The following is a 14,155-nucleotide window of genomic DNA, read 5'->3' as shown; positions in this document are numbered from 1 at the left end:
GTCAGGGATCCAGCTAATAAATGTATTTTGAAAGTTCTTGGTTTAGTAATAATAGCTAATATTTGTAGGCAGCTATTTTGTGCCACATTCTACAAAGCATTGGTTCTATCATCACTACCACTTTGAAAAGTAGATAAACATTGCTTATTGTCGTGAGATGGCACTCTTATTATTTAACAAGGTTTTGAAATATGAATTGAATATACCCCAGTGATTGTGAATACATTTAAAAGCTTATAGCAAATAGGGCTGGGATAGATTTTATATTGATTAAACTGGTTGATAGGCATCTATAATCTGTTTATATAATTTCTTTTTTCCCTTTTATTTTTATTATAAAAACAACTGTAATTGTGGAAATTTTGAAAATATACTATGCAATCTATCCAGAAATTTAAAAAATATATATTTTGATGTGTATATTTTCATGATTTTTTCTATGAAGGTGTGTGTTTTATATATTTATCTACCTTCTCTAAATATACTAAAAGTATATTTTTAAACAAAAAGATGGAGCCGTAGTCTTTTATATATAAAAAGCAATTTAATCTGCTTTTTATTTTAAAAAAGAAGAAATGATTTTCATCAATACATATAGTGTAGTTTTGGCAGTATTTGCCAGTTTTGTGGGGAATTGCCTAGAGGTTCCTGTTTGTCCTGGCCACACAGAGAGCTTCTCCTTCTCCTGATTCTGAACTATCAGCTATCATGCTTAGTTCTCACACGTTATTCTTATGATTAGACGAAAATTCCTGTGATCAGCAAGCTGTTCTTACTTGGATTAACCCAGGAGGATAAGCATGTAATTCTGTTTGTTCATTAAGTTAACGTTTATGAACATTCTAATAGGTACTAGACATTCATTGCAGATATCACTTTTCATTTGAAAACAAAAAATGGGAGGATTTTCAAAAATACTATAAAGCTATTAACCTCAGTACTGATAAGATTGTTCCTCCTCAGTAGTCCCCTTTTAATTATGGGGAATATGTTCCAAAACTCACAGTGGATGCCTAAAACCATGGATAGTACCAGAACCTATATATTCTATTTTTTTTTTCTTATACATACATACCTATGATAAAGTTTAAGTTATGAATTAGGATCAGTAAGGAGTTAACAATAAGATAGTAAAATAGAACAATTATAACTATACTGTAATAAAAGTTATGTGAATATGGCATTATTAAGAAAAATAAGGATAACGAACATAGGCACTGCAGTGCTGTGACAGTTAATCTGACTACTAAGTGACTAATGGGTGGGTAGCATACACAGCATGGATACATTGGACAAGGGGATGATTCATGTCCCAGGTGGGACAGAGCAAGATGGTCCAAGATTTCATCATGCTACTCAGAATGGTACACAGTTTTAAAACTTATGAAATGTTGTGAGGTGAAGAAGTTGCCTTAACTTGTAAGCTATCGAGACTTATTATAAAGCTATGATAATTAGATGGCAGGATATTGCACAAAGAGACAGTTAAATAGACTGATGGAACAGAGCAGAGAATATAGGAATAGATACATTAGTTTATGGAAACTTGATACATGACCAAGTTGGCTTCACAAGTCAATGGGAAAAAAGTGGATATTCAATAAATGGTGTTAGCACAATTCGTTATTCATATTAAGGAAAAAAAGTGGATTTTCTACTTCACACTGAACAAAAAATTCCAATTCAGTTGGATTTAAAAATTAATTGAGAAAGATAAAATGTAAAACATTTAAAAATATAGGAGAATATGGCTCTGATGTAGGCAAGGATTTAAGATATCAAAAGTACAACCTCTAAGGAAAGATTAATAAATGAGACTATGTTAAAATTTAGAACTTTTAATGAAAAAAGACTTCACCAAGAGTGAAAAGATTAGTGTCAGAGAGAAGATAAATGCTTTACGTATAATCACCAAATGCTTAGTATATAGAATATGTAATGAACTCCTAAAAATCAACTAGCAGAGAACAAACGACTTAAAAGAATGTGGGAAAATTACATATACAAGAATTTTATAGAAGAAAAATATAAATGGCTAATAAATATATAAAAGAATGAGAGGGAAATGCAAATTAAGAACAATTGAGATAACATTTATATACTCTTAAGATAGGAGAAAAATTAAAAGTTAGGTGATATCATTAATACATTGATGGAGGGAGTGTAAAATGGCAACCACTTTCATAATTACATAATTATATATTTAAGAAAAAAATTATGAATTGTTTATTTCTGGAATGTTCCATTTAATATTTTCCAACTATAATTAACCACGAGTAACTGAAACTGTGGAAAGCAAAACTACAGATTAGGGGCAACTACTATATTCCAAAGGATTCTAGACTTTCAAATTAAAAGGAAACTTAAAATTTCCTTACCTTTTCACTGATTATTTTCAATCTGTAAAAATGACTACAACACAATTTTGCGCTAATGTGATGTTTTAGCCCAATACATTACGTATAGCTCCTTATATTCTCATCATTATATGAGAAGTCAAGAGCCTGGATAGAGTCATGGACAGGTTAGGGGAGAGATTCTCTCTCTCATGGATTCAGTGGGAAGAAGCACTTAATAGAATTAAAGGCAGAGAACCCATTTTATAGGAAGTAGTGTAAGTATATATGGAGACACCTATTGACAGGGCCTTCAAGCCAGAATCCTTGGAACATTGCTACAAATCAGCTGACTTTTTGTGGCCTTGGCTGACATTTTCAAGATCTGGCTGTCTTGAGGTAGAGTGTTCTATATGTTACTTGTTAGTATTCTCAGAATCTTTGAAAAAATTGATACCGAAAGTTTGCAAAATGGTTCTTTCCCTACTACTGTAGACACCCAGATTGGTCTAGAAGTTCTTATTGATCCAGGGAGTCTCGTCACCAGTATCATTAATGTCAACATTTGTACAGAAATATACTGTTCCAAGAACTGTTAACTCTAAGATTTCATTTCTAAATATAGCATAGACACTTCCTGTTTTAATAAGGGCAAGAGTGCTGGAGACATTGCTATGGAAATTTTATTGGAGCATCATGAATCCTAGGAATTCTGAGGAAGGGGGTGAAAGTACCATTCCTTCAGAATATAGTTTCTAGTATTACTTTCTCCCATTTTCACTAGATGAGAACCACAAAATTAAAGAAATCCATGTGTGCTCAATGAGCCCTTTGACTTCTGTATCAAGTTTGGATTATCCCCACCTCGGACTGTAAGGAAACTATACCTGCAGAATCAGTTGATACAACTTCCCTAAGAGATCTATTTTGACTCTGATTAATCATTAGACACAGCACACTTCAACAAAAGAAAGCACAAAAAATGGCTTTTGTGCAGACTCCTGTTTGCTGTGCTGGTGTGCACCATTGGAGATTCTGTTTTGTGCAGATATTGGTCTTTACTCATGTTTTTCCTTAATTTTCCGGGTAATGTTGAATTTTCTGCCAGATCAAGAAAACAAGTGTTAACAAAAATGTCGAAGCAGTGTGAGATATGGAAAAAAAATATGTACGCATTGGTCTCTGTCCCCTGGTTCCTGACACAGAGCTTCTGAAACCTTTATAAATCCCTAAGTGATTAGGAAACTAGGAGTATCTCTTGTTCTAATATTTGGTCTTTGACCTTACCCCAGACACAGGGCTCCTAAAACCCGTGTCATTTCCTAAGTTATAAAAGCACTGGGAGCTTCTTTTGTTCTATTGAGGCAACGCTGGGTGGGCTTGTGGATAGGAGCTGGTTACCCAAAAGACCATGATTAGAAACTTGGAATTTTCAGCCCCACTCCCCCAACTACTTCGGAGAGGGGAGAGGGACTAGAAATGGACTTAATGATTGATCATGCTTACATGAGGAAACCTCCATGAAATTCCAACAGTTTGGGGAGCTTCCAGATTGGTGAGCACATCTACATACTGGGAGGGTGATGTACCCCAACTCCACGGTGATAGAGGCTCCTGTCCTGTGGTCATGACCCTCCCAAACCTCACCCTGTGTATCTCTTCATCTGGCTATTCATCTGTATCTTTTATCACATCTTTTTAAACTTGTAAATGTATTTCTCTGAGTTCTGTGAGCTGCTCTAATGAATTAATGGAACCCACGGAGGCACATGTGGGAACCTTAGATTTGCAGCTGGTCAGTTAGAAGCACAATTATTGGCATCTGAAGTAGGGACAGTCTCATGAGACTGAGCCCTTAATCTATGGGATCTGATGCTATCTCCATCCAGGTAGATGAAGTTAGAAATAAGTTAAATTGTAGGACACCCAGCTGGTGTCACAGAATTGTTTATTATGAGGAAGATCCCCACACATTTGATGACTAGAAGGGTCAGAAGTGAAGTGTTCTGTGTGAAAGCAGAGGAAACACACAGGAGGAAAGACTAGGTTTCCGTAATTCAAACACACAAAATATCTTGTTAAAATGAGCCTTGCCTTTGAACTTCTCAACTTGTCGCCAATTTCCTTACAAAACATCTCATTGTAAGGTATGAAAAACTCTTAAATCAGATACTGAGCATAAAATTAACAGATTATATCTAATTATTTCTCATAACAGTGAAGAACAAACCACTAAAATAGATTTTCAGTAAGTTTGGAGAATATATATGATGTTTTGAAGCTCAGTCTGATAACATTGAATTCATGATGACTAGAATGGAATTTAAATGATTTCCTGACATCTTTTCTGTTTACTAAGTTAGAAGCTACCTCACAGCATTCTTTGGGGGCTTCTGTCACCATAAAGTATCAAATTGAAATGTTTGCTACCATTGTATCCCCAGGACACAGCAAAGTGCCTGGCTCAGCATAGATTTTGAATGAATGAATGTGTAGCATAAACTGAATGGGAGTCTGTATCAGGAATGTCTGGGTTTTATTTCCACATGCAGCAGTATGTCCCTAATCTAGTTAATTAGCCTCATTGAACCTCTGTCTTGTCATCTGTAAATGAGAATAATAACTTGTGTTAGAGTCAGTACTTTCAGTCTGAGTCTATGGAGCTTTTGAAATTGTAGGTGAGCATATGTTTAGTAAATAAACTATGTGCAGTTATGCATAAGTGTGCATTTGCGGTGGGAAGAAGCTCATGACCTTCTTTAGGTTTTCAAAGAGATCAGTGACTCAAAATGTAAGGAACTCTGTCTTACAGTGCTTTGTAATGAGTGACAGAATATTTTTTATTTTTATATTTATATTTTTTCAATTATAGTTGACATACAATATTAGTTTCAGGAGTATAATACAGTGATTAAATATTTATATAACTTATGAAGTGATCACATCCCAATAAATCCAGCACCCATCTGACACCGTACATAGTTATTACAATACTGCTGACCGTATTTCCCATGCTACATGCTACAACCCTATGACTATTCTGCAACTACAAATTTGTACCTCTTAATCCCCTCCCCTCTTCACCTATTCTCCCACTGCCCAATCTGATAACCATCAAAATGCTCTCTGTATCTATAAGCTTGTTTCTGCTGCCTGCTTATTCTGTTCTCTAGATTCTACATGTAACATTTGTCTTTCTCTGTCTGACTTACTACACTCAGCACAATACCCTCTAGGTCAAAGGTCCCCAAATTTAGGCCACAGGTGGGTACCGGTCCATGGCCTATAAAGAACCAGGCCACACAGCACGTGAGTTGCAGGCAAGTGCACAAAGCTTCATTTGTATTTGCAGCCACTCCCTAGTGCTAGCCTCACCACCTCAGCTCCACCTCAGATCATCAGGCATTAGATTCTCATAGAAGCACCAGTCCCTGGTTCCAAAAAGGTTGGGGATTCATGTTGTTGCAGATGGCACGATTTCATTCTTTTTTTTTTATGGCTGAGAAATATTCCATTATACATATGTACCACCTCTTTATCCATTCATCCACTGACAAACACCCAAGTTGCTTTCATATCTTGGCTATTGTGAATAATGCTGCAATGAACATATGGATTCACATGTCCCTTCAAAGCAGTGTTTTGTTTTGGGTTTTCTTTGGATAAATACTCAGAAGCGGTATAACTGGAGTTTTCTTTGTCTCTTGTTATAGTCTTTGTTTTAAAGTCTATTTTGTCTGGTATAAGTATTGCTACCCAGCATTTGTTTTTTTTTTTAAATTTTTTTTAATTTTTATTTTCATGAAACATATTTTTCACCCCTTACTTTCAGTCTGAGTGTGTCTTTCGATCTGAAGTGAATCTCTTGTAGGCAGCATATGTAAGGGTCTTGTTTTCTTATCCATTTATCCACCCTATCTTTTGATTGGAGCATTTAATCCATTGAAATTAAAAGTAATTGTTGATAGATATGTAGTTATTGCCATTTTATTATTCAGCATAGGTTTTGAATGAATGATCTTTTTTTCTGTTTTGATCTTCTTTTCTTCTTCTTCTTAAAGAAGTCCTTCTAACATACTGGCTTGGTGATGATGTACTCTAGCTTTTTCATGTCTGGGAAGCTCTTTATCTGTCCTTTGATTCTAAATGATAGCTTTGCTGAGTAGAGTAATCTTAGTTGTAGCTCCTTATTTGGTGCTAACCCCCTCTGGCTTGCAAAATTGCTGTGGAGAATTCAGCTGACAGTCTTATGGGAGCTCCCTTGTAGGTAACTAACTGCTTTTGCCTTGCTGCTTTTAAGATTCTCTCTTTGTCTTTAACCTTTGGCTTTTTAATGATGATGTGTCTTGGCATGGACCTCTTTCTTGGCACTCTCTGAGCTTCCTGACCTTGTATGTCTATTTCCTTCCCCAGGTTAGGGAACTTTTCTGACATTACTTTTTGAAATAGGTTTTCAATTCCTTGCCCTCTCTCTTCTGGTATCCCTATGGCACGAATGTTGGTATGCTGATGTTGTCTCAGAGGCCCTTTAAATTATGCTCACATTTTCAGATTCTTTTTTCTTGTTGCTGTTCTGATTAGGTGTTTTCTGAAACCTTATCTTCTAAATCACTGATTCGACCCTCTGCTTCATCTAATCTACTGTTAATTCCTCATAAGGTATTCTTCATTTCATACTTTTTTTTTTATGTTTTTTATCTCTTTGTTAAAGTTCTCACTGAGTTCATTTACTCTTTCCCTAAGTTCATTGAGCATCCTTATGACAAGTGTTTTGAACTCTGCATCTGGTAGATTGCTTATCTCCATTTTGTTTAGTTCTTTTTCTGGAGCTTTGTTCTGTGCTTTCATTTGGGACATGTTTACCTTCTCATTTTGGCTGCCTACTTGTGTTCTTTTCTGTGTGTTAAGTAGGTCTGCTATGTCTCCCAGTCTTAGTAGAGTGGCCTTCCATAGTAGGTGTGCTGTGGGTCCCAGGGGTAACAGTCTTCCCTGACTACATCAGCCCAATGCTCCAAGTATGTCCCTTGTGTGGGTTGTGTGTGTCCTCTTATTGTAGTTGAGCACTGGTTGCTGTTTGCTCATCAGTGGGAAACATTGACCCTCAGGCTGATTGGTTGTGAGGACTAGCCTTGACCAGTGGAGAAGTTGCTTTGCAGAGGCTGACCTTACAGAGCAGGATTTGCTTTAGCAGGGCTCTGGTGCCTGCCCTGTCTGCCATTTGGGTGTGTCATCTTGAGATGTAGATATGACCCCAGGTGGTGCTCTGGCTCAGACCGATGCTGGCCACTAAGTGTGCAGGCTGGGGCTTCCTGGGAGGGGCCCTGCCAAAGGCCAAGTTCAGCTGCAGCCTGTGCCCTGCCCAGGGCCACCTGTCATGAGCCGCCAAGCAATCTGTAATGGCTGCCATCCATGCTGGGCTTGGAAGTGCCTCCAGAGGCCAAGCCACAAACATAGGTTGGCTGCCGCTAGTGCTGAGCTTGGGGGCTGTTCAGGAAGAGGTACGGGGCATGCCAAGGCCAAACATTGCTTGTTTAGCTTTTGTGAACCTTTGTGAGACTTTAGGAAAGTCTGAAGCATGAGCCAAGACAGGCCACTTGTATGGAAAATCCACTGGAAGGAGCTTGGGTGGGCCCACACATTGGGTAGGGTGGGCTCAGAGAATAACCAGGGCAGAGGGACCTGTGTTAGCTACATTGATGGAGACTCAGATATGAACAGTTTAAGGTTCACAGAAAAATTTAGGGGAACAGTGATTTCCCATATACCTCTTGTTCCCACATATGCACAGCTTACCCCTTCAAAAGCCCTCACCAAATAGTACATTTGTTACAATCGATGAACCTGCATTGACATATTATAATCACTCAAAGTTCATTGTAACATTATAGTTCAGTCTTAGTGGTGTACATTCTATGGCTTTGGACAATATGTATAATGACATGTATCTACAAAATATTTTTACTGTCCTCAAAATCCTTACATTAATTGATTTTTAAATGTTGAACCAGCCTTGTATACCTGGAATAAATCTCACTTGGTCTATTAATCTTTTTATCAATTGTTGGATTCAATTTGCTGATATTTTGTTGAGGATTTTTATATCTGTTCATCAGAGGTATTGGTTTATAGTTTTATTATCTTGTGATGTTTTTGTCTGGTTTTGGCATTAGGGTAATATGACCTGATAGAATGAGTTAGGATGTATTTCCTCTGCTTCTTTACTCTGAAAGAGATTGTAGTGAATTACTGTAATTTCTTCCTTAAATGTTTGGTAGAATTCTCCAATGAACCATCTGGGCCTGGTTCTTTCCACTTTGAAAGTTTATTAAATATTGATTTAATTTCTTTAATAGATATTAGCCTATTCAGATTGTATGTTTTTTTCTTGTGTGAGTTTTGATAAATTGTGTCTTTAAAGAAGTTGGTCCATTTCATTTAGATTATCAAATTTGTGGATGTAGAGTTGTTCATAATATTCCTTTTTGTAATTTTAATGTCCGTAGTATATGTGGTGATGTCCTTTCTTTCATTTCTGATGTTAGTAATTTCTGTCTTTTTGTTTTTTGCTAGGTTAGCCTGACTAAAGTCTTGTTGATTTTATTGATCTTTTCTAAGAACCAGCTTTTAGTTTCATTGATTTTTTTTCTATTGAGTTTATGTTTTCAATTTCATTGTTTTCCTCTCTAATTCATCATGGTATATCCTTTATAACTTAAATAGAGTTGATAGATTCCTGGAAGACAAGTGATACCTCTTTTATCATTTTGGGCATGTCACTTCTCTGTGACTTGGTTTCTTTATCTACAATTTGGTTAAAATTTGGTTTAATTAATCAAATGTGTATTGAGAATTTATAATAAAAGTCATTTATCCTGATCTCAGAAGCTAAGCAGGGTTGGGCCTGGTGAATACCAGGATCAGAGACCACCTAGGAAGATCAGGTGCTGTAAGTGTAAAAAATGAAAAATAAGGGATTGTAAGCTAACAAGGTCCTTGCAATTTATGAGGTTAACCAAAGGTTGCCTTGCCTAAAAAAAAAAAAAAAAAATCATTTATCCCACTACCATTTAGCTGTGCTATCTAGCTTGTGCAACAAAACCTCTTCATTCTCTCTTCCATGAGTTTGCATTTTACAATGAGTGCTATGAACCTTATATATAAGAAAAATATGAAGAGATCTGACTTCATGTACTTACATGTACATACAGAGTCCATGGAGAAACTTTTCAATGGATTTTCTGGATATATGGAAGATTTGGAAGTTTTATTTCTCATTGTTCAGATAATAAGCCCACCTTTATAATCCCATTTAATAAAACCACACTGTGCTAGGTATTATTTAAAGAATGCGATACCAATATAATTTGTGATTTTTCATTAACTGCATTGCACTGTTTGTTACTTTTTAAGAACATCTTGATAGGAGAGAATATGTCTAAGCTTTTTAAGTATCATAACAGAGACTTAATTGTGTACAATAATTATACATAATAATTCTCTTGTGCTAATTCCAGCCCAGTTTTATGGAATTAGCCGACCTCTGTATACAAATTGTGAGGCTTGGTGTAATAATAATCTGAAAAAATGCAGGACTGAAGAATGATTCAAATGTTACATTTTTATTACAGCTAGAGAAATTTCAGGTTCAGGTCTTATGGGAGATTTTATTGAAATATGTTTGGAAAATTTATTTTTGCTTCATACTATTCTGTTAAGATCATCCATGTTTCAAAATCTAAATGAAATACTGACATATACCTAATTCATCAGATCCCAAATATATATATTGTGAACTTATTTAAAAAAATGACAAAAATATGTTTTAGGTATTAGACTTTATAGATTTATAATATACATGCCATAATATGTCACATTGCTATTGTGTACGTTTTAACTGTTTTACTTTTTAAATACCTGGTGTTTAATAAAACAAAAATTTTTACTTGCTCACTTCATAGAGTTACAAACTTTCTATCTGGTGGATCTCAATACAACTAAATTTTTGAGTATAATGAGACACTGTTTGAAGTGAATAAATTAATCATTCAATTCCAGCTATACGTGTATATACGTGGTATTTCCAGCTGGAAAATTCTGGTTCTTTCTCTTTCATCACAGGTTTTATTTTCTGTTATGATTGACAATTTTCACATTCCTTTTTAAACAGTGAAAGTGAGATAAAGAAAGCAACATTTACTCCAATTTAGAATAGGTTGTGAATCCACTGGAGGGTCACTTGGTATTTGGATTTTGGACTTCTGTCTGTGATCAACCAGGCCCAAAGACAAAGTGGGCAGCCTTCTGTACAGAAGGATAGGAACATCCTAGATGACCTTTCCAGAAAATATCTTCTAGGCCCTGGATTTCCTACTATTAAAGCAACCAGTATGTTTATAAAAAATTTTTGACGTGTTTTTGAAAATGAAGTAAAATCTTGAGAAGCCAGTGGGGAGGGTATAGAGATGAGAAATGCTTATTCCCATTTCACAGCCTGTTGTACAAGCCTTTCTGTGCTTGTTTCTAATTTCTAGATTGGCACATTAATTGTTTTCTTTTCTTTCCTCCCTAGGCACTCTGTGCATGTGTCTGTTATAGCACTCGTCAATATATACAATTATTTACATGTTCTCCCTCTGGGTTGTAAACCCTATTAATGTCAAAGCCACATCTTATCTGTTGATTTATTTTTATGCTTATGGCAGAGACTGGAAGAGAGTTTATCTTGTCTTTGTAAATGCGGGATTTCTACATTATTTGTAAATAATGTCAACCCTTAACTATGGATCTTTTAATTGGATCATGATAAAATGGACCTTAAATTATACTTAGGAATCTTTTAGATTTTTTCCTTTCCAAGTATTTATTTACCCTCAGCAGACATGTTTCTAGTTATTTCTAGTTATATCTTTTAATGTTTTAAAGTTTCTTTATTAGCATCAATATCCAGTGCATAAGCATTACATTGTAAACAAACCACATACAAAACCTTGTATTTTAAAGGGTTTGGTGTTTAAAAGCTTATTATCATCTGAAACTATATCTTATAATCTTTGAAGGCTATAAGTGACAACATGGTCACGGGCAATTCTTCAGACACCAGTGTCGTGTAATATGTGCCATCACATCACATGATTAAGTTTTGCTAATTCCCATTAGCCCTACCTATGAGTTTTTATTGCCTTCTCATGCTTATATATGTTTTATGAGTCATCTTAAATTATTGACTGCAATCGTGGTATTAAGAAATAGTTGCTATTATTTAATATTATGTAGAATCAGATATTTGTATAATTTTTTTGTTGCTGATGAGGTCTCTAAAATCTGACAATCATAGTATGAATTACTACCATTTAAGAATGGCTGTACTATGCCTGATCCCTAAAAATGAAATACAAACACTTAAACTTTGAAATCCTAAATACAAATAGCACTCGTGAGCATATATTATAAAATTGGAATCATTATTGAGCTAGGTTGGAGATATTTATTCCTGAAGAAGACACAAAAACAACTTGATTCTTAATAAAAAGCAGCAAAATAGCGAATTTTTCTTCATTTATAGGTATATATATATTTCTTTGATTCTCATATTTTCATGAAGTCACATAAAGTATTGTTTAAATGACATTTTAGTCAATTTCCCCTGTTGATGAAGGCAAACTACCAGATTATCAGAGTTTCTATTTAGAATCTAAAAGAAAAATATCTTGAATAAGTCATTTGATTCATACTGTGGTGTTAAATTATGGCCTTGATTTTACGAAGCAATGAATATACTTTATAGGAATACTATTCACACACGGCCTGCTATGAGAATAAAAAGTCATTTTCTGATAACTATGTAATGCAGAGTAAAAAGATTTCACTAGGCATTGAAATGGAAACAATAGCAAAACTTAAACTTGCATAGCTGAACATATGGTGAGTTTTCTGAGAAGAAAGAAGTGATTTTGAGAGGATGGCATCTTTTAAAATCTTAATTTCAGTTGGCAGAGAAAACTCAATGGGTATGTCTGCAATACCCAGCCAAGAGGAGGAAAAGATTCAGGAGTCAAAAAACCATCAAGAAATACCACCAGAATCTGAGGCCAGAGGTCTGTTGCTTTCTTCAACTGCAAGTAAGCAACAGCTTCCCCCCGCACCCTTTTTTTGGTTTGTTTACCTGCCCTGCTACTTTGTGGACACCTCAAGAACACCAACTTATTTTTATAATATAGGTTACATTATACCACATGGACTTGCTTTTAAGCCGTTATCTTACTTTTTTATGCTTTGGTTTTATATTGCATAGCATAAATATATTTTAAAATATGTTCATTTCTTTACTTTTAATTCAGTGTTCACTCCTGAACAATGACTTAAAGAGAAGGTGCTGTTAAATTATGACATAATATTGGACTATCACCTATAAAATATCTTGTGAATATATTTTATAAATAACAGCAAATTCTCACCAAAGTCTAAATAACAACAAAAAAACTCTATCTGATATTGAAACTGAGGCATCAGTAAAGTACTCTAGGCTTCAGAGGTATGGATATTTAGTTTCTATCTCTTAGCCTATTTGATCATTGTTATTGCTCTTAAATATATTAATTTCTATCTGACTGGAAAGTAAAATGAATGGTATCTGATAAATTCTGTGCATCAGAATCTAGCCATCTTTGGGTAAATGACATAGTGGCCACTGTCTCTGAGCCACTGTTTTTTTAAAAACCCCTTTTAAGAAATAGATAAATTATAATGTTACCCTTTAAAAAGTGCTTTTTGAAAATCAGTAATTGCGTGTGCTCACTTTTCTTTCAGATAGCAACAGAAAATAGATGCGTCTTGCTGACAACCCTGTGATACTATCGCATCATCCGGAAGGAAGAGAAATTAGCCTTTTGATTTGTGCTGCATAGGGCTAGGCCCAGTTTTGTATTTCCATCTCATGTCATGTATCCATGGAGCAGTGTGACAAATCACACTGCATGAGAAACATGTGCTTATTTAAAATTTTTCACAGAAGGAGAATTCAGTCTTGTGTTAGGAAGTAATGGCACTTAAATCTGGGATGGCCACACAAAGTAAAATTTGACTTGGCTGAAATAGCATGCTAGCTGAAATGAAATCTCTAGGAATAGATAGTTTTTTATGAGTAGCAAAATATATAAGAGAAAATCTATACATCTTATTAAAATTTGTTCTGGCAACAACATTTCAAAAATGTTACCATTGTTAATTTTTAAAAAAATTTAAGGTGGATAACATTTTGATTCGATATATTTATATGTTGCACTATGATTGTCATTGTAGGGTTAGCTATCACCTTTATCACGTCATATAATTATCATTTCTTTTTTGCATTTCTTTTTAAATTTTCATTTTTTTTAATTATCATTCCTTTTTTTAAGACATAGTCTTAGTATGTTTGATGTTTATAATACAATATTGTTGTCGATAATCACTATACTATACATTAGATCTTCAGGCCTTATTTCTCTACTATTCACAAGTTTGTACCCTTAAACGTCTCTCCTATTTCCCCTACTCCCAGACCCTACCCTCACACTTAGTAACCATCAGTTTACTTTCCTTTCTGTTTTTATGAGTTTGGCTTTTTTTCTTCTTTTTTTTAGATTCCACATGTAAATGATATCATTACAGATTTCTCTTTGTATCTCAGCACAGAGTCCTCAAGTTCCATCCACATCATTGCAAAGGGCAGGATTTCCTTCTTTCTTATGGCTGAGTATTTCATTATATATAGACATATACTCATATACATATATACCACATCTTTATTCACTTATATTGTTTATAGGCACTTAGGTTGT

General features: G+C 34.9%; 1 protein-coding gene across 1 annotated transcript in view; it reads left to right on the top strand.

The window, feature by feature from the left end:
• Positions 1-14,155, top strand: part of RP1 (RP1 axonemal microtubule associated) — a 330,366-nt gene that overhangs the window by 166,722 nt on the left and 149,489 nt on the right. Inside the window, 1 exon segment of the mRNA XM_039868930.1 lies at positions 12,323-12,454. Within this exon segment, the coding sequence (XP_039724864.1) occupies positions 12,323-12,454 (132 nt within the window).

Source organism: Pteropus medius, unplaced genomic scaffold, assembly GCF_902729225.1.
Source record: "Pteropus medius unplaced genomic scaffold, Ma_sr-lr_union100, whole genome shotgun sequence".
Classification (NCBI taxonomy): domain Eukaryota; kingdom Metazoa; phylum Chordata; class Mammalia; order Chiroptera; family Pteropodidae; genus Pteropus; species Pteropus medius.
The sequence above is the reverse complement of the archived record's forward strand: the minus strand, read 5'-3'. Positions and strand labels throughout refer to the sequence as shown.